This window comes from Phascolarctos cinereus, unplaced genomic scaffold (genome assembly GCF_003287225.1).
Source record: "Phascolarctos cinereus isolate Bilbo 61053 unplaced genomic scaffold, phaCin_HiC Scaffold_5;HRSCAF=322, whole genome shotgun sequence".
Taxonomy (NCBI): domain Eukaryota; kingdom Metazoa; phylum Chordata; class Mammalia; order Diprotodontia; family Phascolarctidae; genus Phascolarctos; species Phascolarctos cinereus.
The window spans coordinates 368,922,176-368,947,337 of NW_027555958.1; the positions used below are offsets into that span (position 1 = coordinate 368,922,176).

The 25,162-nt window shown below is 39.7% G+C and overlaps 1 protein-coding gene across 3 annotated transcripts in view; it reads right to left on the reverse strand.

Moving 5' to 3' along the window:
• Positions 1–1,200: 1,200 nt before the first annotated feature.
• Positions 1,201–25,162, reverse strand: part of DTL (denticleless E3 ubiquitin protein ligase adapter) — a 45,359-nt gene continuing 21,397 nt past the window's right edge. For 2 of the 3 annotated variants that reach the window (XM_021007895.2, XM_021007899.2), the window contains exons 11-16: positions 22,194–22,306; positions 17,387–17,476; positions 14,570–14,705; positions 4,081–4,922; positions 1,764–1,887; positions 1,201–1,662 (exon numbers count right to left, since the gene is read on the reverse strand). In XM_021007895.2, coding sequence (XP_020863554.1) covers positions 1,789–1,887; positions 4,081–4,922; positions 14,570–14,705; positions 17,387–17,476; positions 22,194–22,306 — 1,280 coding nt within the window. In that variant the 3' untranslated portion in view covers positions 1,201–1,662; positions 1,764–1,788. The remainder of the gene's footprint in view (positions 1,663–1,763; positions 1,888–4,080; positions 4,923–14,569; positions 14,706–17,386; positions 17,477–22,193; positions 22,307–25,162) is intronic. The other variant, XM_021007902.2, reaches the window with a different exon arrangement.

The following is a 25,162-nucleotide window of genomic DNA, read 5'->3' on the forward strand; positions in this document are numbered from 1 at the left end:
CTGAAACATTAAGTACTATAACATTTACTTGCAAGATGAACACATATTTGTTACTGATCAAGCTGCAACCATACGTTCAACTAGTGGCAGCTAGACGGCACAGTGGCTATAACTCAAGGCAGGGAGTCAGAAAGACCTGGGCTCAAATTTGGCTTCAGAAAACATTACGTGGCCCTGGACAAGTCACAACCTGTTTGCCTCAGTTTCTTCATCTGTAAAAAGGGGAAATAGTAGCACCTACCCTTCCAGGGTGGTTGTGAGAATGAAATAAAATAATTGCGAAGTTCTTAGCAGAGTTTCTGGTACACAGTAAGCACTACATAAATGTAGATTATGGTGATGATGTCATCATTCCTTTGCTAAAGAAGTGCCAGTGGCTCCCTATTACCTCTACAACAAAATACAGTCATCTCTGTCATTCAAAGCCCTTCACAATTTGGCTGCCACCTACCTTTCCAGGCTTACTCCACATGACTCTGCTTCACATTCAAACTGGACTACTCACTATTCCCCCAATGACATTCCATCTTCCTCCCCTGGGCCTTTGTCCAGGCTGTCCCTCTTGCTTTTTTGAAAAGCACTGTCCTTATAGTCAGCCTTGCTCAAGTGCCATCTCCTGTACAAGATCTGATCTGATCTTTCCAGTTGTTAGCGCCCTTCTTCATTCTCCAGAAATTGATTTGTATGTAAATTGTATTTGCAGATCTGGGTATATGTTTTCCCTCAATAGAATATAAGCTCCATGGAGGCAGGGACTTATTAAAAAAAAAACCCACCTGTTAAAATGAATAAGGAATTGAGCAAAGGGAAGAAATCTCAAAACTCCTCTTCCTCTTTTTTTATTGCCTCAAAATAGAACTCTTTTCTGCAGTACTTTAAGGTTTTCAAAGAAGTTTCTTTACACCAAATAAGTAATGAAAATGATCTCCATTTAACAAATGAGGAAACTGAGGTTCAGAGAGATGAAGTAAGTTGGATGTGTCAAAAATGATCCAATTTTAAGAGGAGCTGGGATTCAAACCCAGGATTCTTGTGTTTCCAGATGTAGTTTATTTTTCTCTGCCATACTGCTTTTCCAAATAGTTATTGATCATTAGCCTTATAATAAAAATAATTTACCAATCCAAATCTAAAAAAAAAAATTCTGCCTCTTTCCAGGAGTATTTTAATATTATGTCAGGACAAATAAAAATCAAACACTTCTTATTAATTCATTTAATTTTTTTTTGGTAATACTAAAAGTCACCCAAATGGAAGTTTCATATTTACAACAAATTACAAGATTTCTTCATAAATAGTCATGCAGTTTTGCTACACAAAGGAATACAACACTGAGCAGATCCGGATAGCTTCAGAGGACTTCACATGGCCTCTCTCGCTGCTCTGCACCATAGTCTGCGGAACAAAAAGCTACATGACTAGGTCCTGTGCCTATGGAAGGTGCTATGCTATTACTGCAGAGCAGCTATGTCATTTCTCCAAAGAGAATCAGTTATTCAAATATGTTCTTTAGAAAATGATTAATTTTTTAAAAAACAAACTTTAAAAATGCAAGCCTGCATTCCCCTACAGATGCAGAATCTACACTATGCTAATAGAACCAGGTGCTAGCTATCTCCAGGACATAGCTTTTCCTGCTGATTTTCAACGCTGAGGTATTTCCTTTAAAAAGAAGGGGAAAAAAAGTTAGTTTCATCACGGACTATAACTGTTTTAGGTCATCTGAATTGCTTCTGCAGAGGAGCAAAGCTCCATTAACTCACCATGTTCAGGTTCTAAATGAATGATCTACAGCTCTTTAGACTGCTCAGGACTACGGTATTCCTCTTGGGACTTTCGGTGAAAGTATGTACAGATTTTCCTCATGGAACCAGGTGTAGTTGCAACCTAAAAACAGCAAACATCAAGGTCTGTTGTTTGTACAATACTTCTAATTATTCAAGAAGTGAAGAAAAAGCAAATTCAAGCTACTTCTGATATTTATATGATTATTCTGTCAATTTTCAGCATTAAATACCTTGAAACCATTATCTCCTGTAGCTATAATTGCATTTGCCAGTAAAACTGTGGATCAATGTACCACATGCTGGCCTTTCTGCTGGAGTAATAACAATAGTAATCCCTATTTATATTCAAGGTTTGCAAAATATTTTATGATGCTCTCATTTGATTCACATTAACCACCCTGGGATACCTACAAATATCTCTGATTTCCTGAAGCTGCTTGATTTCCAGCTCCCCTTCATTATTCCGCCTGAAATTCCACCAATGAGCAAATCATTTTAATAAGCATCCTCTTAAAAAAAAAAAACTTCAGAGAGGCTTATGGGACTGACTTGGCTCATGATATAATCTAATTAGATTGCCTTGTGGCCAGGAAAGAGGGAGGAAATACTATTCCCCATCTTGTACCACATGGCCCTCTGCTAACAGATTTCAGGCTAATCCTATTAATATTATAATTAAGCATAGTCTAATGGATAGAGTACTGTACTTGGAGTTAGGAGGAATCCAGGTGTGAATCTTACCTCAAACACTTATTAGCTGCATGACTGTGGGTAAGTTACTTACCTGCCCTAAGCCTGTTTCCTATCTACAAAATAAGGATGAGAGAATTTGTACAAAATACTTTGCAAATCTCAAAGCCCAAATGTGTCAGCTATTGTCATTACTGTTATTATGAGTTAAGTAGGCTTTTGTGGGCAAACCCAGAGAACCTAGGTATTGTTTCTCTGGGAAACTGTATCCCAAGTTCCAACCATCAAACACATTTTTTAGAACTCTACCCATTCCTAAATTGGATATAGACCTTCCTAGAGCATGTGGGAAAGTAGATATCCACAAGTTAAGCTAATCATATAGAGTTAACCTGACACTTCAGGGGCTAATTCAAGTCACTTCCTTTTATCTCTGACTTGAATTTCTCTCTTGAATTTTTGCTCATTATCACCTCTACTTCACTCAGTTTTACTACTTGGGGTGGAGACCAAAACTACTGGTTGAAGATATTACTGTTGGTTTTATGTTAGTCTTGTGCCTTCTTACAGCAATTATGGACAATTAAGAGTTAATTGTGTTGTTCGGACTTAGTTCTATTACAAACTGGCTACATGTATATACATGTATATGTGTGTATACATATTCACACACACATATGTAAAGCACTTTGCAAACCTAAAAGTGCTATACAAATGCTAGTTATCATTGTGGAGTCTCTGAAAGACTGGCTAAGTCTTTTTGGACTTGAAGGATTGTTGGAATCTTGTAAACTACTCAAGTGGGCTAAAAGTTTCTCTGGAAACGTAGCTGCCAATAGCAAAGCCTGATCACCAAAACCCTCTTCTCTAGGGAGAACAGGGAGCAGATGGGGTTCTGTGCTTCCTGCAATCACTTACCCTCAGCCCCTTCCTATAACACGGCATTGAAAAATTTCAAGCTGTGATAAAACACACTTGACATTCTTCAGTAATCAAGTGTCTCCAAAGGACTGCAATAATGTTTTCCACTTAATGAACTGGCTTTCTTTTGCTCATTCTGACTCACTTACTAAGTAGCTGGATGCTACTGGTGTGACAAGGTAGGCAATGGATAGCAGTTCCTTTTATTTCAGCAACAGAATACCTAACTTCTGAAGTTTTATAAGATGACAGATTTCTGATCAGCACTTCAGTGTATTTGTTAGAAGATGTAGACAATACATTTCAAAGTATTTAAATTTCTACAGGGCAGAGATTGTGGCAAACATTCATTCCATAAGTTGCTCAACAATCTATTAAAATAAATTCCTTTGTACCCTGTTCCTAGGGCATGAGACCTCAAAGTAGTTTTTCACGGCTGCTGAAATCCATTTCTTATCCCGGATTGCCAATAGATCCCTTTCCTATCAGATCATAAGGCTATAATCCCTTAAATTACAAGGGACAGCAATAGTTGTGGAAAATAGTTCAACAAAGGAGTTAAATGGGCTCTCTTCACTTTAGGGATCTGGATCCCCAAAAGATTTGTATGCAGCACCATTTAAGTTTAGAAAACCTGTTGAAGGCTTTGACCACCTTTAACCAAGATGCCTGAAGGACTTACTGGAGAGGTTTTTCCATCTTGTCTCTTAGTTTGAGAAGATGAACCATTAGAAGGACTCCGGTTCCCACCTTTTTCAGTCCTCCATTTTGCCCCCATTGCCAATAGCCAGTTCTTCCTCTCAGGGGAACTATTCTCTTTGTCTACCACTTCAGGGCCTCCTCCGCAAGGTTTGAAACAAAGAGGTGGTGATCCAAAGCCTGCTAGAGTACAGGCACTGGCAGGAGACAATGGAGCTGTAGTATTCTCACTGGCCTTTTCCATTTCATTTAATTTGGTGAGTCCCAGAAGGTCATTACTACTGGTCCCCTGGTTCCCTGACAGGCAGCACAGATCCAGATGAGATCTTTTAGCCTTCCCCTCCAGCTCTGTGACACAGCTGCAGCCCTTTAAACAGTTCTGCTCTGTGTTTTCTAGACAGCTCGAATCCAACCTCCTCTTAGCTTTATTTCTAGATAGGGCTGCTGTTTCAGGGTTGGCCATTGCTTGGGATAGAGTCTGACTCACAGGAGTGAGGGCTTTCCTGGGAGATGGATTCAGGATCTCACGAACAGGTGGCATGTTGGATGGAGATGAAGAGGGTGTCTTATTCACCCAGTTTTGAAACAAAATCTTGGAAGATGAAGGTGGCTTGGGGGAAATGGAAGATGGAGAGTCCTGACTGGTCTGAGTCTGGGCATTGGCAGGAGGGGTTTTCACAGAGGATGTAGGGGTGTTAGAAGGGAGAGGAAGATCCCCAGCGTCATTTGGAGCACAAGATGCTGACCATGGAGAAGAAACAAGTGGACTGTTCTTTACTCTAGGAGCTTTGGCAGGAGTCATCTGGTTGCTTGTTGTCTTTGCCGCTGAGGAAGAGACAGTCATGAAAAGTCAGACATCAAAGCCAGAAATACTTTCTGGATGCTGCTAAGTTATTTTTTCTATTCCTTAGTACTTAAGAGCAATATGGGAATGGGAGTCGGGAAAGGGTTCTATCAGCTGCTCTAATGAAAGACTGAGTAGGTAAACAGGTTGTCACTAACAACTGATATGAGATTTCCTCTGGTTCTCAGTTATCCATGCTTATGCCTATATTAGACTAGGTAACCAAGAATTGCCCAAGATCAAAAACATTCAATCTTTACAGTGTATTACTTGGGCCAGGAGGAAGAGTTAAAATACTCCCTGCTTTGCTCCACTACCAACACTTCCAGATCCTCCCTTTGTCACCATCACTCAGCAACCTCTCGTCCTTTTGAGATTCACTCCATTTATCTCTGTATGTTGGCAGAGATCTACATTGCTGTGATCTACCAGCTTCTGGTCACCCTCCTTTTCTCTCAAGGATTTCAGTACCTGACTCACTGTCTATCTTCCACAAGCCTCTTATTTCATATTTGGGAACTTCAATATACAAATCCTTTCAAACACTGTGACCTCCACATTAACCAGCCTCCTCAATTCCCATGACTTTCAATTTTATTCCATCCCAGCCACCTACAGATGTAGTCTTACTTTGAGTTCTTAGCATTACCTGTAACTCCATGATTCTGAACTCTGAAATCATGCTCTGATCATTATCTCTTGCCCTTCCATCTCTCCTTCTATTTTACTGCTTCTAAGCCTTCCTCACTATGACCTTCAGTTCCTCCATTATTTCCTATTCTCCCAGTTCTGCTCTAGCCTCATGTTCCTCTTTTCAGTCTTATTAAGTTAATCAATTCAGTAACTGAATAGAATGCTAAACTTGGAGTCAGAAAAAACCTAGGTTAAATCCATATTAAACACCTACTACTCATGTGACGCACGGCAAGTCACTTAACCATCCAGCCTGTTTCCCCAACTGTAAAATGGGGAATTCCTAGGGTTATTGTGAGGTTCAAAGGAGTTAATGTATATAAGGTGCTTTGCAAACCTTAAAGTGCTATATGTAAGTGGTTATTATACAAAATACTCCAGCCTCCAGTTCCTTGCCACCTTGTCCTATGGTCATGCATACCTTGTCAGCACTCAATCCTGGGTGGCCACTTTCTTTACTCTCAAGCTACTGAATATGTCACTGGAATAATAATGATGATAATGAAGACAGCTGACATATAAAGTATTTTAAATTTCACAAGGTTCTTTACATCACATACATCTCTTCTGAATGACTCTGTAAGAAATGAAAAACTAGGTCCACTAAAAATTCACATTATCTAATCCACCTGGGTCCTCACTGTTGCATATCCGTACTTTTTAATTCTTCTTTCATCAATTTTTATCCTCCCCCTAGTACCTCTTCAATCTTTCCTTCTTTTAGTACTCTAATGCCATTCCAGCCACTCCTCCCTCAGCAGATATCTTTGCCTACTTTGCAGGGGAAACTGAGGATACCCATCATGAATCTCTTGTGTTCCCAGTAAGAAATTCCCCCTATGTCTTGTCCTTCTCTACTTCTCTCTCTAAAGAAGTGATTCTACTCCATGACAAGACCAACCAACACCTCTGCTTATGTCCTTGATCCTATTTCCTTCAATCAATTTATTGTTTCCTCTCTTGTGTTCAATCTACTAGATTCTTCTCTGATGCCTACAAATATGCTTAGGTTTGCTCTATTCTTCAGGAAAAAAAAAAAACCTCACTTGACCATAATTCCTTAGCTTTTCTCTCAGTGAAAACTCTTGAGGAAAAAAAAATTATTCATACTCATCACCTCTACTTCCTCACCACTCACTCATTCTTAACAACTTGTAATCAGCTTTTCAACTCTACCACTGGCCTAAAGCTACTAAGGTTACCAATGATCTTTTAAAAAATAACAAAAAATTTTAAATGTCTTTTTATTTTTACATCATTCATTTTCAAATATCCTCTTGCCTTTTCTCCTATTCATCAAACTTTCATTTTTAACAAAAATGAAAAGAAAAGAACAATTCAGCAAAACCAACCAACATAATTAGCACATGTGATACCACATTCAATATTCCACACCCAGAACCCTCTACCTCAACAAATCACTTGAAGGAGGTATATCTTCTCAATTCTTCAGTGGAAACAAGCTTGGTCATTACAATGTTCAGGTTAAATTTATTGGTTTTTCCAGTTATATTTTTAATACTCATTGTGTATGCCAATGATCTCCTAACTGCTCTTTTCTGTGACCCCATTCTCTTTAACTTCTTCGCAGCTACTGAGACTGATGACTATTCCCTGGCCCTCTCTCTTCCCCAGACTTCTATGACGCTGCTCTTTCCTGGTTCCAGTCTCCTCTGGCGGACCATTACACATTTCTGGCCGCCTCAATACTGGTGCTTCCTTAGGTTCTGTCCTAGGTTCTTATCTCATTATTATCAATCAATAATCATTTATTAAGTACCTATTATCTCCTAAATGCTAGAGATACAAAAAGAGACAAAAGACAGTCCCTAGAAGGAATTTACAATCCAATTTGCAATCTAATCTAAAATATACATGGCAAGCTACATACAGGATAAATAGGAAATAACAGATGGAACTAAGAGGGCTTGGGGAATGCTTCCTGTATTATGTGGGATTTTAGTTGGGACTTAAAGGAAGCCAAGGAAGACAGTAGTTGGGAGGGAAGGGAGAGTGTTATAAGAATGGAGTTCTGTTTTGGATATATTGAGCTTAAGATGTCGACTGGATGTCCAGTTTGAGATGTACGAAAAGCAGGTAAAGATGGGAATATGAAGACTGGGGCAAGATAGGTAGATTTAAGAATCATCAGCAAAGAAATGGTAATTAAATCCATGGAAGCTGATGATATCACCAGGTGACAAAGTACAGAGGAAAAAGAGAAGAGGACCCAGGACAAGAACCCTGAGGGACATCTATGGTTAGAGAGCACGATCTAGAAGATGATCCAGCAAAGGAGACAGAGAAGGAGAAGTCAGATAGGTAAGAAGAAGAAGGTATCGAGGAAGAGAGTGATCAACAGTGTCAAAGGCTGCCAAGAGATCAAGGAGAATGAGGACTACGAAAAGGCCATTAGATTTGGCAACTAAGAGATCATTAGTAACTTTGGAGAGTGTGGTTTCAGTGGAATGACACAGTCAGAAGCCTTAACCCCTGTAAGGGGTTAAGAAGTGAGTGAGAGAGAAAAAGAGGTATTTATTGTAGATGGCCTGTTTAAAGAGTTTAGCTACAGAGGTCAGAAGAGATATAGGATAAGAGTGGGGATGGAAGGATCAAGTGACGGTTTTTTCAGGATAGGGGAGACATGGGCATGTCTGTAAGCAGTAGGAAATGAGTCAGTCGAGAGGAAGAGATTGAAAGAGTAGAAATGACAGAATAAGCAATCTGTTGGAGGAGACGGGATGAAATGGGATTGCTTGAGCGGGTAGAGGGATTGGCCTTGGTAAAGAATGAGTCCCTTTATCACGTGAGCCCGGGGTGAAGGAGAAAGTAGCAGAGGGCACCTGAATGATAGGAGAGAAAAAAGAGAGGACAAGAGGGAGTTCACAACAAACGGTCTCTGACTTTTCTGTAAAATATGAGGCAAGGTTCTTAGCTGAGAGGATGAGGAAAGGGGAGCCATGGGAGGTTAGAGGAGGAGGTTTGGAAGAGTTGCTGTGAGAGTGAGATAGTGAGTTGATAAGGGAGGTGTAGAAAGATTGCCTAGTAGTAGTGAGGGCCCAGTTGAGGCTATATAACAAATTCATAGTGAACCCAGTCAGCAAGATTGCATCACTTTCTCCATCTTTGTTCAGCGGCATATGTGAAGGAGGTAAAGCAATGGATGGAGATGATCTAAGGCTGAGGTCTGGCTGCACGTAATCGGTATTATAAGGGTAATACAGGGATTCAAGAGATGAGGGCAGTGTAGGGTCAAATTGGTTCACCAAGGAGTCAAGATGGGGAGAAGAGGAGAAAATGGCTAGTGCAGGAGAGATGGCCTGGGAGAGAATTCAGGGGTCAAGGAGGTCAGGGTATCATGGTGCAGATAAGGAGCACGGCTATGTAAGGAAAGGCAAAGGAAGTGAAAGTATCATAGATTGTGACCACAGATTATAGTCAGATAAGAGGATTTCAAAATTCTTGTACGTGGAGGTGATAGATTTGTGGGTGTGGGCAAGATCAAGGATACGACCATCTTTGTGAGTGGCTGAGGTTGGGTAGAGGAAGGCGAGTTGTTTGAAGAACTGTGATGAGGGCAGAAGTTGGAGAGAAAAATTGTGACCCAAGTATCCAACTCATTGAGGAAGGAAGGGAAGGAGGGCAGAAGAAGGTGGGGTGGGAAGGGGTTTGAAAACAACAACTTTCAGAATCTTGATGGGGTGGTTGACATAAACAGCAGGAACTGCAAAGGAAGAGAGGTTATTGAGAGATGAAAGTAGGGGGAGAACCTGTAAGTGGCAATGGGGAGCAACCAGTGAGCTGAGGACAGTGAGTACAGGGAAGGGTATCATCAGAGGAAAGCCAGGTTTCAGTTAACAGCTAGCAGATGAAAGGAGTGGAAGAGGAAATTATTTAAGATGAAGGGAAGTTTGTTGCCTACGGAACAAGCATTCCAGAATGCGCAGCGGAAGGCCTGGGTGCAGTTAGGCTCAAACTTTGGGGGGGGCTGATGGAAATGAGGAATCAGGTGGTAAGGGCAAGGACTGGGACTTGGATGATGGTCTACAAAAATTCAGAGCTCCGGGCATGTGACAGCTTCCCAGGTGTGAAAATGCTCAGCACCGAGAGGACGCCATTCCTCTGCCCTATCATCACACCTGCTCCCAAAGGTTCAAACATAAGATGTATGCTGCAGACTCTCAAATCTATATACCCAGCCCAACTCTAGCCTAAACTCCCGTATTATCAGGTGCTGTTGGGTATCTCATATCTTCCCATCTGGACACACCCTTTCTCCAAACTTCCCTTTTTCTAAAGGAAAGGAACAAGTATTTATTAAGTACCCATCATGTGCCAGGCACTGTGCTAAGTGCTTTACAAATATTATTTCATTTGACCCTCACAAGCCTGGGAGATAAGTGCTATTATTATTCCTGTTTTACAGTTGAGGAAATTAGGGCAATGAGTAGGTTAAATGATTTGTCCAGGGTCATACAGCTATTAAGCGTCTGAGGCTAGAGTTGAGCTCAGGTTTTCCTAACTTCCAGCTCATCTATAAAATGGAGAAGGAAATGGCAAATCACTATGTGTCTTTGCCAAATTTCTTTAGCAAGAAAACTCCAAATGGAGGTCACAAAAAGAGTTGGAAGCAATTGATCAGTAACAAAAACTACCTCCTTTATGATACTTTACCCATTACCTCTCTTCTCCCTTCCACCACGTTTGTGCTTACTAATATACCTTATTCTGTTTATTTGTGTATATGTTATATTCCCCAGTAGAATATATACTCCTAGGTAGCAGGGACTGTTTTTCTTTTCTTTTTAACCTTTGTCACCCTAGCACAGTACCGGACACATAGTAGGTCCTTAATGTTTGTTGAATCAAATTAAAATTTTGCATTAGTCACATGGCAATGATTCAGGATGCTTTGTATCAAGGGAAAAGCCAAAGAAATCTAATCAAGAAATGTGACCTACAAGGTAAAATGGAAATCTGCAAAACCTGTTTGTGAACTTTTTTCTTTTGTACAGAGGGCCCTCAAGCTAAAAGGAGGTAGAGAAATTCCGAGTGTAACAAAAATCTCCTTGAACTTATTAACTTTTAGGTAAGGGAGGTCCTTGTTCTGATGCTAAGAGTCATGTACTTGAGAGGACATTGAGTGTTCTCAAGCTAGAACATAAGTCAATCTTTATACCTTTAGGAAGTGCCAAGTTGCTGATGGAATTACAAGTAGTATGGTAACACGTGCTTTCAAATTTGTCTATTCTCTGTAAAACGATGCAACCCTGGTTTTGACAGGACAATTCTGTGCATGTCCTATTATTCTGATATTCATTTCTGGAGTGTGGCAGGAATGACGTATGGCAGTTACCCTAGAAAAATCTATATTCTACACATCTTCCATTGCTGCTACTTTATAAAAGCCACAACCATTCAACCTTTAAATTTTTTCCTGAGTTCAGACTCTCTACAATTCTGTTCTTACCTTTAAATGGTATGCAGAAGGCATCTATTCATACTGCAGCTATACAGCTTTTGAATTAGAACTTGGATTAGTTTAATTACTGAATTGGACTCACAACGGAACTGGATTTGTAAGAGGGTTAATATGCAAGTATGACTTTTTCCTCCTGGTCTAAATAAACATTTAAGTTAGGACCAACCACACAGAACTTAGCTGTCCTGAATCACAAAACTTTTTCACTACAAAGGTAGGTTTGCCTCTAAGAGTAGGCATTTGCCAACTCTCTGCCTTCTCTCTAGTCTCTAATAGCCCTTAATAATTTATGAGGAAAGAAAAGGGTGGACTGAAAAGCAGAAATCCTAAAATCTCAAAAGAAGTCCATCAGGCATTGTAGAATACAAATCCTCATATTACATTGCTAGGAAAAGTGAGAGTCCACTTTAAACCAAATACTTTTCAGGTTAGATTCTGAGAAAAAGATAAGGTTTCTTGTAGGGTACTCCGTCATTAATTTAAATCTAGGTCTCCTCCAGTTCCTGCTATCTACAGTCATTCTCAGGAACTAACCTCTGTCTCCCCACTCCCCACCACCCAAGCCCAAACCTTTCCCTTTCCAGCCATGAAGTATAGCCAAGTTGTATTACCATCAGTAGAAAAGCCAGCTAAAAATCCAGTTTACATCAAATACACAGAGCATATAAGAAAAAGGAGTTAAAAGTTAGCAGGGACTCTGTCCACAGAGGTTCCTGGTTATGTAAGAGGTTATGTTCTGGAGACTGGGTACACTTATTATTTCAGGAGGGAAGGAAGTTTTCATTTGCTGTGCTCCTCAGTACAGGTCAACAGTCACTGTACAGCCCCAGAAGAGTCATTCGTTCCATTCAAGAGGGTGGGAGAATAGTTTGATGAACATTTCAGCCAGAGTCCTGAAATAGTTTGATGGGCTTTGTGATGTGCCGGTTTTACAAAAAGAAGGAAAGGGGAAGAAAGAGCCAGTGGCGGTTCAGATTTTAAATTCTCTGATGCTCTCAAAGTTCACATTTCATGTTTTCTACCCAGGCCGACAGGAAGCCTGTTGTGTTTGTAAGGTTAGGGCATTTCCTCTTCCTTCAGGGGAGTTATGAAGGGGTAGGAGGACATGGGGGTTGGAAGAAAGACAGATTGATTTGGCCCAGGGCTATTGTAAAACCTGCTCTAAAGAAATCCAAGTTAGGGGCAGCTAGGTGGTGCAGTGGATAGAGCATTGGCCCTGAAGTCAGGAGGACCTGAGTTCAAATCCGGCCTCAGACCAAACACTTGACACTTATTAGCTGTGTGACCCAGGGCAAGTCACTTAACCCCAATTGCCACCGCCCTCCCCCCCCCACAATATCCAACTTGGTGTGGTTTTTCTTCATAGAATGAAATATTGTGCTTTCTACCTACCCAAATGGATGCTTCACTCACTGACCCTTGGTAGGGCATTTTCTCAAACTGGGAAGACAAATGGCATGGAATGAATAATGGTTTTGCAGACTTCCTGAATGACAGTTCTCCATTAAAAGATGTAGAGAACTCACTTTTTATAAGGAAACAATTCTGCTACATCTTTATAAGGGAGTCAGATTCATTTCACTTTGACAAACATCTATTAAATATTTAATATGTGCCAGGAACTGTGCTAGGTGTTGGGATGTAAAGATCCCAATCCCACCTATCTTCTGCCCACATGGAGCTTACATTCTACATGTGCTAATCTGTAAAGATAAGTAAATAAAAAGGATATAAAAAATCACAGAAAGTATTAGGCACCAGGTATTGGTAAACAGCTGTTATTCCTAACGCTGTAGCAAACAATCTGAGGCACAGAATGGTTTATTAGACTCAGGGCAGGAAGGGACTTCAGAGGTCATTAAGTCCAACACCATCATTTTATGGATGAGAAAGGATATGAGGAAATTAAGTGATTTGCCCAAGGTCACAGAGATAGTAAGGAAACAAGACAGGATTTGAACCTAGTAGTCTTAAGTAAATAATGCCTGGACAATGCTGCAAAACTGGTTGAAAGGTAATAAAGCCAACATATTGTAATGAAAAGTGACTGCATTTGGAGTCAGAAAACGTATGTTCACATCTCAGCTCTGCTATGTATTGTGTGACTAAGGGCAACTCATTTGCCTCTTTTTTCTCATCTATAAAAGGAGAGCTGGACTAGGTTATTTATAAAGGTCCCCTTCAAGCTCAAATCCTACAAATCATTAAATGTCATTTGTAGAGTGATGGATGCATAAAACCCCACACAATGCCAAGTAACCTGTTGGAGATGAAGAGTTTGTGGTTTAAGTATTAATTGGCTCTGCTTAGAACTAACAGACTAATAAGTGAGTTCTCATTCCTCTCATCAGAAAACGAGTGTACACCTGTTATACATCCTCCTGTTTCACTTTCTATCTTCTGAAAGACATTTATAATTATGTAAGGCTTTGTGAAGGAAGCAGCCAGGCATCCTGTGGGAGAGACAGGAGATGGATCAGGGGAGTTACCTCTCCTTAGACCTCCGTGAAGACAGCTTAGGTCTCAGAGCCCAAGAACCCCAAGAATTACAGTGCCCCAAGAGCACCAGCCTTGCTTTCAGCACTGCCTCCTCAGGCAGGAAAGCCCAAGATGCCCTTTTCCACCCATCACTAACTCTGCTCCTAGCCTAGTCCTTACAGTTACTATCTGAGAAAGCAACCCTTATTCACAACCTTGTTCACAACCAAGACATGTTCACTCCCTCTGCCAGTTCTACAGTCCTCGCCTCCTCAGGGACAGATATTATTACTATGTTATATTATTACAGCTATCAAAGAGCCAGAAAAGAAAGTTCTTGTCATCAAAAGCCTTGGTGCTTTCAAATGGTTCAACTTCAGAAAGCTATGGTTTTACTAATAGAAATGACACTAAAAAAGACATATTACAAATTGCTTTGCCACTGTACCTTACAGATCATGGGGCTTTTCCATCTGACTGGCAGCTGAAAACTTCCTATGTGTTGTGTTACCTTATTAGAATATAAGCTCTTTAAGGGCAGGGACTGTCCTGTCTTTCTTTTTCTATCCTAGCATTTACCACTAGTCTTAATGCCCTTTTTAAGACCACCTTCTTCTTATAGCTCACTCCTATAAATGTAATTGTCTAAAGTAAAGATAATACATCTATCTCCCTTAGACTGTTAATTTCTGGAGCAGGGAATCTTACTCTGTATCCTTATGATATACAGCATAGTGCTCAGGTAACCCACTAGATATTTTTTGACCATCACAACGATCACTTTTATTACTGAATGTATACATAGGTCAAACTCAGCAGCTTGGAGTTGATGCATTTATGCTGGGGAGATGACAATTCTCTCCTTTACCTATATATGGAAACAAGATGAAGTCTGGCTTGGAATTATCTGTAAGTGCAAATAAATAAACCTCCCCTATTCAAACCACCAAATTATGAAGCGAACGGAATACTTACCTACGCCAGCTCTCTCCTCTGTTTTCTTCTGATATGCCCAACCCACTAATGTGTGGTTGTCCGGTGCTGGCTTTTCCTCCAGGCCACGCTTCAAACGCCAAACCTTCATGGTATTATCATCAGAGCATGTAGCAATCTGGGAGGAAAAGGCAACATTTACATAGGCTTTAAAGTTTACAAAGAGTTTTACATACATTATCTCATTTGAACCTCACAACAATCCTGTACAGTACACTCTGTATTACTCTTATCCCCACTCTGCAGATAAAACTGAGGCTCAAGTTTAGTAGTCACAGCTAGTAATTGTCAGAGGGCAGAATCTGAACCAGGTCTTCCTGACTTCAAGTACAGCACTGTAGCCACCATAGCATGTTGCCTCTTAAAGAAACTCAACTCACAGTGTATCTTGCAGCTGAGTCATACTTGCAACAAGACAAAGCTAGCTAGGCCTTCAGAACTAATGTATTAGTGTAGTGTCTTGCTCGACTGAAAATCCCTTGCCCTTAGATTGTTTTAAGGTCCAATTCCCTGTTTTCAGGTGGGTCTATGCCAGGGGTGGGGAACCTGCATGTGGCCCTCTAGGCCCTCAAGTGAGGTCCTTTGACTGAATCCAAACTTCACAAAACAAAAGCCCTTCATTCCACTCTGGGACAGCTTTAAGTGTTTGCAAGTTTTTCTTTATGTCAAGTATGCCTCACCTATGATTTCCCCCATTTGCTTCTAGTTTTGCCTTAGGACCAAGAACAATTCTCATCCTTCTCCACTGGATAATCTATGAAATATTTCCAGACCACTCTCACTTCTCCCCCAAGACTTCTCTTCCCTACTGACGACTCTATTATGCTACCTTGGATGTATCGCATTCACTCATTCATTCTGTTTAAAGTATCAGAAAATTCTTCCTACAATTTAATGTAAATCCTTTATGCTACAATCCACTTGTGTAAGTCATAGCAAGAGGGATATTAGTATCAGTTTTACAAGTTCTGAACACCTTTTATATAAACATGAATCTTGTTGTTAAGACATCCAGTTTCTTCTCTGGCTTCTTTGAAGCATTTTTTCCCCTCAACACTCAGTACATTTTCCTGCTACTCAAGTTCAACATTGATACCCCGTGGAGCTGACTGTAGCACAAGTTCCAGAAAACCCTTCCGGGCTGTGAGGCCAATAGTACATAGAGCATTAGCAACAGGATGCCGCTCAGGGACCAACTGAGCCATACCAGTGACCTGGAGGTTGGGTAGTAGGTGATGAACATTTTTTGGCAACAGTATTTCATCAACAGCCTCCTATATCTTAGGAGACTTGAGATCTGTGTCCATAAAGGAAGTACCCACACCAAGAAAATCACAGACCTTCTGAAGTCAGGTCAATGTATTTACAGCTAGCTCCCTTCTGACTCCCAGCCAGTTCTCCAACGCTCACTATCAGCAGAGCTCAGGACTCATGTAGAATGTGACGAGCAGAAGGAGAAGGGAGTTGAAGGAGAAGGTTCCCTCGAGGTTCATCTTCTAATAGGTATGAAAGCAAATAAGAAAACATCTGGCTCCCTAGGCTTAAGGAAGTTAAAAATAACCTTCGCCCCTTTAAAAATATCTGACCATTCCAGTGCCCAGGCCTTTTATGGCCAAGAAAGTTTGGCCTGGAAGAACTTACGGCAATTGGCCACCGATGCCAGAGCTGCTCTTGAGTATTTGTTTATACAATTTCTCTAGTTCAGTAACTGAAGGGGAAAAAAAATCTCACGTGTCTTCCAAAGCTCTGGCCCCCAAGAGGTTAGCTTTTTCTTTTCCCTACCAGGACTCCAGGACTCTATAACTGGTATGGAAAAAATGCCTGGAATCCCAGTAGTCTTAGCTTTATTCATCCTAGGCTTAGGATGAAGTATTCTTAGGGAAATGTCTAAAGAGTGGTTACCAGGTGGAAGCGTCACCTGTGGATGGGCTGACAGCTACACCATATTTGTTTAAGTCTTTTGATGTTTGTAAACCCGAACTTTGCTGACTCTAAAGGATTACTAAATTTAGCTGAGTAGAAAAATAATCCCCCCCCCCAAAACTAATGACTTTGCATTAAGATTTATTTCAGGGCTATGAACAGTCCATGTTAGAAATAATTTTGTCTAGTAGAAAGAACCTTTGTCTACAGAATATTTTGGTTTCAGTCTAACACCTAATAACACCTGATATGACACTGGGCAAATCAATTTGCTCAGTTCCCAGCTACAAAACAGGGACAATACACTACTTAAAACTCACAATGCTAGTGAAAGGACCACATTAGATAATGTAGGTAAAGTTCTTTGTAACCAAGAAGAATTATAAAGATGGGCGTTATTATTCCTCAGACTCCATCTCTCCAGTTCCCTCAACTGTTTTCATAAATGGTTTCCAGGAGCATCACCATGCTGGTCACCTTTCTCCAAACATTCTATATAGTTTCTTGCTTCAAAATGTGGTGCCCGTAATTAAACATAATACTACAGATGTTGATCAAGATGTCATTTTTAATGATATCACATTGAGAATATACAGTAAAGTAAAAACCTTTAATTATTATTAAAAAGCACATAAATTCAATTAAATTTTTAGGACAATTTTATTTACGTACAGGAGTCAAAGAGACTTGGAATTCATTCCTACTCATGGCTGTATAATAAGGTTTCTCTAACAGCAGGCAAAATTAGAATCTGAATGAATAATTGTAATCCAGGCTTCTGACTGACTAATTTCATGCTGAAGGAGATATTCAAACAAAGTTTAAATAATTATTAAGCCAATCCTCAAAAAACCCCACAAAGATATAGTTACAAACCTTAGTAAAATCAGCTGGACACCAGCACACAGATGTGACCTCTTGAGAATGACCCAGGAGCAAAGTAGGAGGACACCAAGGCTCAGAGATCTATTCTCCCCAGAAAAAAGAAAACAAAGTTAATATAGTAGTAAAGTAGCCTTATCTTTTAAAAGTCAGAGGCTATTGATTATACGGATATTTAGGACCTTGAAACTTCTAGTTTTTTCCTGTACAATATTAGATAAAAACACACAAGCCATATAGGCCAACTGCCCAGTAACCTTCTAGTAATAATGCTCCAGAAAAAAAAAATCCTGTTTATTACAGTCAAATTAACTATTTCTGTTCTTGATCTGGACTGAATATATGGTCTGAGTCCACAACCTAGAGAGAAAGATTTCATGTTAAACCAATTCTTCCAGAATGGATATCATAATTTACATTTTCAGTAAAGTTCAAGGGAGGATTGGCTTGCTTTTAGCTAGTGAACTGTCCAGGTTGGTCAAAGCTGAACTGTTCAGTGGGAAAATTCTGAGGGTCAATTTAGTCTCCATTCTGCATAGCCTAGATATTCTATGTTCCCCAATCAGTTATTTTCAGGACCATAAAATTAACTGCGAATTTTGAAGGTACCTGCCCAAAGCATGCATTAGGCTCTGGAAACAAAGGCACTATGAATTTACAAGGCCAATTTGCTGACTTTTATCACAGCAAATATAAATTTAATTATTTAATCTTATGAGGTAGAAGGTTGGGATTTCATGCAGTATCCTGGATTCCTTTTAGCCAAGTAGAAATGTCTTCAGTAAAACCCCATTCTAGCTAATTTTCTTATTCAAATTTTAATACATTCAAGGATGTATCATCATCTTTGCAATTTTCAGTGTGATTTTTAAAGGTGGGTTATGTTGTCTGATACTATTTCCATGACTAAGAGATTCACTTTCCTTCACTGAATGTTACTAGTAATATGCTTTTGAGAGCTTCTTTCACTGACTCACACAACAGCTTTCAATTGTTTCTTTATCACAGGTCATGAGAATTAATCAGGAGAAAAGATTGTACACAACTTCATATCACTATTATTAGTACACGAATTTAGAAAATGACTAAGAGGAAGACTGGTAGGAGACACAAGTACAGAGGCTGAGATTCTTCTTACCGTCCTGAGGAACTAAATCATGGCTCATTTTCATGGAAAAAGTGGAGACAACATTGAAAGGGATATTTGTGATGAGGACTAAGTGAACTTAATAGATTCCTTTAGCTTGTGGCAGAGAGATCTAGCACAATGATTTGAAAAGTTATCCAACTCAGTTTTTTGAAAAAACCTGGTGAGTTTTAATGAATTTACTCCTCTCCATAAGTACAGTATTTACTCAATGAAGCAAAAAATAAAAGAATGGAGTCCAATGCCTTAATGGGTTACCTAATATCTGTTATGGTTAAAGTGATCTTCCATTATCCACAAGAAACACCCTCACAGCTAAAGCCTGTAATGTTATGGAAACAACAATACCAGTCCCTTCAGATGGTTTGTTTAAAGTGTTTGGATAAATACCTCTTAGTCTTTCTTACTAGGGATCAGGACTATAATAAATCCATGCTTAACGGAAGGATGATTAAAGGATAAAATTCATTTTTAAAGAAGCAATCCAAAACCAAATCAGGCTGTTTCAACAACTTACCGAGCTGTGGACCACTGGGTTTGAAAAAAGCCTGACAAACATCAAGTAATCCATCACTTCAGATGTTTTAACATTAGAGTACAGGATTGAAAACTATTTCACTCAAGGATCAACTTTCTCTGATGAAAACATAAGTGCCTTTTTTTGTTAACAGCATTATTGTACTTACTATACATTATTGTATAATCATTCTATGTTTTATGCTTTGCTTCCAAGTTAAAAGGGGAAGCATTCTGAGGTACGAGTTTATTTTTACCTATTTTGGGGACATGCAAGAGGCTAGAAGGAAATACAGAGGGCTCTCCCTCATCAGCTCTGATTAATACAAATATAAAAACCTCCATACAAGGCATGAAGGATTCAAAATTTCAAACCCCTAGAGCTACTCAGCTGACTCCAGAAGTATCTTACTCTGAACTCTCATCTGTAACCCTCATCAAATCATTTTTCACACTTGAGGATGCAGTAAGATCAGCATCTTTCCCTACAGAATCTCCCTACCCTGTCCAGTTGGAAACAAGATTAATCTTTATTCCTGCCATGAGATCATTTACACTTCCTCAAGTGTCAGGCTCAACGTTTCGCCAGTCAGTGGCAGTCAGGGATTGGGCCAAAACAGTTTATTTATAGCCACCTCTATACTATTCAATGGCTACATCAGAAAGGAATCGGGAGGGAGCCGAAGAAACTAGAAAAAACTATCACTAAAATCCTCACACTCAACAAACACAATTCCGGACCAGAATGTCAGACACTTTCTACCTAGATCATATTTTCTCTTTTGCTAATTTTTACAAAGTAACCAAAGAGTTAAAATTCAATTTGGTTCCCAAGATTTAAAACTTTTCTTTTGCTTCTACGTGTCCTCTGAGTCTTAATGAGGGCGCTGAAAGCTTATGAGAATGTTGATTTCTAGAACATTCAAACAGGGTGACAACTTAATGCCCTGGATATTCATTTAGACTTAAGATTGTTTTCGGCCTTGAAGACATCTCCTTTCTTTTTTCACAATGGATAAGAGAAACTGAACTACCCAACCAGGCAGGTTCAATTTTAGGAACAGCAGCAACCTTGCCAGAGTCTCAAATATCAGAAGCTGCACACTGAATTATGTAGGGACCGGCGGGAAAGCATATCACCCAAACCATGTCACTCAACACTGACATGAGACCCAGCCGTGAAAAATCATAACAGGTCACACATGTGCAATGGCCTGAAAATGGGTTACAAGAAACCCAGTCAAATAATTTTATCATTATTCTTATAAGGAAAGAAGATGCCCCTGGACACCCACAGAGGAAGAAAAAAAGACTCTTAGTATGCATATGGTGGGGAGAAGGTGGACTTTTCAAAAACTAAGAAATGTCTGCAAAAAATTATACTAGAAGTAAATCCCTTTAGTGGGCTTGGGAGCCAGAATAAGGAAAGGTGAAGTGGGAAAAGGAAAGTAGGTAAGTGAAGGAAAAATGGAGGAGGGAAAAACAAATAAAGGATAAGAAGATAAGAGAGCCTAACCTTAAACCAGAAATACAGTATTTTTTAAAAAGTAGTCACTTAACTAACATTTACTTATCAATTAGAGAATCAGCTGATATTGTCAAGAACGTGATGATAAAACTCAGGATACAAAGTAAAATGAATTTTAGAAGGTAGTGATGGGGTAAAGGGAGAATTCTGAAGTATAGGCTACATACTAAAACAGATCTGATAAAAATTTTGTGACACAAGCATTATGCTATGGAAACACTCTGAACCCAATGGTTAGGGCAGAGAATTTCCTTTATTTAGGTAAAAGAAAGACAATTGCATAAGTAAAAAATAACTTAACATACCAGAAAGAAAACTTGTGAGATTTTATTTTTCTAGCTTTCAATTAAGAACATACAACACCCAACAAATGAACTTAGAAAAGAATGTGTGACATTCAGTGAAACATTACCATCATCTTGTGGACACTTAGAATACTGCAATAAGCTTCTTAAAAGGTTGTTTTCACAATTACACCTGTTGATTATGACCACCCCTGTCGCCCAACACCAGCAAATGAAATTAATCAGAGAGCTAGATTCAGCAGAGGCCTTAAGTTTTCGACTTCTGTCACCTTTAGGAAGCTATAAGAGCACACCAGCCCTTTTTTGGGAAGGAGAGGGAATTGATGGGATTTGGATTTATGAGACCCAGGAGAGGCTCTGAAGATGAGATTTAGACCCTGTAACCTTTTGTCACTGCTTAGATAACTTATTTTTCACTAATTTCCCATTAATACTTGAGAAATGGTGTGGAAACCTCATAAGGCACTTAATTTTCAGATTTTAGAAAGTCAATTAGTATTTCTCCATCCCTGAGCTCCCAAAGTATTGCTGTAAACAATTCCCACCCCTTGCCCCATTCTTCCTCTCCCAAGAGACCTCTCAATAACCAGCAAATGCTTCTCATTAAGTGACATTCACACTTTTTTCATTTGGTTCCAAGTGGTGGCAAAGTTCTCAGCTGCCAAGAAGCATTACACATAATAAACTAAAAAGCAGAAAAATAGGGCTCAAGAAATTAAGCTTAGTAGGGGTGTTGAATTTTTTAAAACCAAGCAAATCATGATATTTCATTAGGGTAATTGTGTAGGGATAAGACTGAAAGAGTAGTCACAGGGTCTGGGACTTACAAGAAACTTTCTAATGCCCATTGGGTGAAAAAAAAGTTATTAGTGAGTAGGGGAAGAGAAGACCATCACCAGGAATCCTAGTCATGGTATAGGGATTAATAGTTCCATACAGAAGACACGGGTGGGGGAAGAAGGGAGCCAGCACATTTTTGTAAGAAGAGGAGGAAAAAGTAACTGATATTCTACCCACCCTCTTGAACTCCTAAATTCCTGAGCAACTTAATCATAGTTCAGGAAAGGATATGTTTTGAAAATCTCCTAATACAAGAGTTGTATGTTTTATAGCATACACTAGTTTTTAACAACCAATGAGGACACAGCTACTAATTGGGGCAAGAAGCAGGCTTTGATGAATACCTGGCATGGGAAACACTGCTAACATTCTAGCTTCGGTACCAAATTCACACCATCTCTAATAAAGAAAGAAGTTGGCAACAGTATTCTAGTGTCATGTTTGCAGGCAAGTTTGGTCACTCACCTTCCAGATGTAGGCAGACTCATCACTTGAGCCACTGATCAGAAATTGATCATCTGGGCTAATGCTGGATTTGACATAAAAGGTTGAATTCTGGTGCCCACTGAGGACAGCCACTGCCAAAGGAAGAAGAAAACAAAATGCCAGCTCTTGTTATTCCCAGGGCTCAACTAAAGATGCACAACTTTTCTACAGCATCCCTCTCTTCCTGCCCCCCAGGTAGCTGGTAGTATAGTAGACAGAGTTCTAGGCTTGGAGTCAAGAAGATCTGAGTGCAAATCCTACTTCACACACTTACTGGCTTTGTGACCTTAGGCAAGTTACAATCTCTATCTGCCTTGATCTCTTCAGCACCTATCTCATAGGGTTGTTGTGAAGACCACATGAGAAAATATTTGTTAAAAATATTTAGCCCAGTGCCTGGCACAGGAACTTAATAAATGCTTATTCTCCCATCAGTTCACTTTACTTCCAAAAGGAAGAAGGGAGTACAAATCAGATAGGAGGGAATATGAATACAGTAATATTCACAAACACTCCTGCGCAAATAATTTCAAGCTGATCGTGCTGTTTGTTGTTGTTGTTCAATTGTGTCCAATTCTTTGTAACCCCCAGATCGGGGCTTTCTTGGCAAAGATACTGGAATAGTTTGCCATTTCCTTCTCTAACTCATTTTACAGATGAGGAAACTGAGTTAAGTGACTTGCCCAGGGTCACACAGCTAGTAAGTGTCTGAAGTTAGATTTCAACTCGGGAAGAGGAGTCTTCTTGACTTCTAGTGCAGCAATCTCGCCTAGCTGTCTAGCTGCCCTGAAGCTGATCAGAGAAACAGGCATTATACTGATCTCAGTTCTGGTACCCTTCTGAGCAAAGCATGGAAAAGAAAACTGCAATATATGCTTAACTAACAAGGAAGCAGGTCTTTTTAATGACAAGATTAGACATCTTCTAAATGTACAACATTCCTTTTTAGCAAAAAGGATCACATGAATTCTGGTTATGGTTAGTCTCATCTGAGACGGCAAATTTTTGGTTTGAACAACTCCTCTGGATAGCTCAGATGCCTGAAATATCAGTGGCTAGTTGGAGGTAGAAGCAGGAAAAGGTACAAAATGGCATGTTCAACTCATAACAGCAAAACAAAGTTGGGCCCAGTCTTCAGTTAATCAAATTCCCGGTATCCAGACAGGTCACATCACTCAATTTTAACACAATGTACTTGAGGAGTTCTACCTGAGAAGGCTAAATCACAAGACTTCTGGCATCAAAATAACTATGATAAAACTCTTCCAGTTATTAGAGGAGAATTTAACAGACTGGGTAGGCAGAATCACACACTAGGTTCTGATAGCAGGGATAATGAAGTTCAAAGTTCAAAGAACTCAGAGATCTCCTCCTTTAGTCAGAATAAAGCTTAGTCTTATACCTTCATTTTTCTAGATGAAAACTGAACAGGATATAAATTAATTCAGGGACATTTTACATGCGCGCACACACATACTATTCCAAATGTCTTCAGTTTTTTTAGCACGAAGATTTTTGGGACTAATATATCATTGTGAAAGACCATGGAAAACTGGTTCCCTTGTTCTGAACATAACCTTAAAATTGGAATTGTTCCTCTCTTCCTCACCTTCTATCCTAAAACTGCGACTGTCGAACTAGACTGGACTTCCCAGCAAACCTATAAGTGCTTACTGCCATCTACTGGTTCATGGTAAAAGTGGTGTGATCACATCATTTGTTTCACTGTGAATGGTGGGCTTAATCTTTGCTTATTTGGGCTCCTATAGTACTTTCAGGGCTATCGCCAATCAGCTAGTATTGTATAGTAAACCAATAGCTACTCACCTCAGGACATGCCCAGAAGGGTTCACAGATACTTAAAACAACAGAAAAAAAATTTCAAATGATATATAGTCAGAATTTCCTTCCCTCTCCTCATCACTGCCAAAACCTGGCTGTCTCCTGAGGACATCTTTATTTTACTTTGAAATCATTCTCAGTGACCTCGCTTACTACTGAGATCATAAACTCCTTCAACTTTCCATACCTCATAATTTCTCTGTATCTCTACTTCTCTCCTCTTTAGCTGTCACTTTCCCCCCTACCCTTCCTCACCCCTAAAATGTCAGAGTTCTGTCCATGAGCCCCTTTTCTTTACAAGCATTCTCTTAGCAAGCTCATCCATTTTCACGGTTTCAACTATCATCTTTTATATGGATGTCACAAATTTGCATCTTCTCAACTTTCTTCTCCCAAGATCCAGGGCTGTATCTTCAACTATTTGCTGAGCTCTGTCACTTGAATGATCTATCAACATTTGAAACTCAGTCTAGTCATATTAGAAGTTATCTTTTGCCAAGTGAAACAAACAAAAACCCCAACCCTATGTTCTGAATTTCCCCATTTCTATTAATAACACTAGCATCTTTTTATTCATCAAGGCTCCAAACAACTTTGGACTCCTCCTTCTCCCACACCCTCATGTCTAATAAGTCACTAAGTCACAGATGTATAAAAGCTTAGAGGTATAATCCAATCCATACCCCCTTCCCCACCCCACCTTATGATATCTCTGACAAGCAATTATCTGGTTCCCACTTGAAGACCTTCAGTGAGATGGAACCCATTACAACCCTTCAGAAGCTCAATTTTTCCTTATATCAAATCTAAACCTGCCTCTCTACAGCTTTCACCAATCACTCCTAATATTGCTCTCTCTGAGCAGTCCTAAACTCCTTCCCCCATGAGTTCCTTATAACTTATGAAAACAGTAATTGTACTTACTTAATTTTCTGTTCTCTAGCTAAATATCTGGAGTTCTTCCAACTGTCACATAGACTTTACCTCTAAGTCTTTTTCACACTCATTTCCAGATTCTCCTTTGCCAAGGTCAAAACGCTAGTTCTGGTTCTCATTACTTTCAACTCTGGGAACAGACCATTAAGAAGTCTCCCCACTTTTAGTCT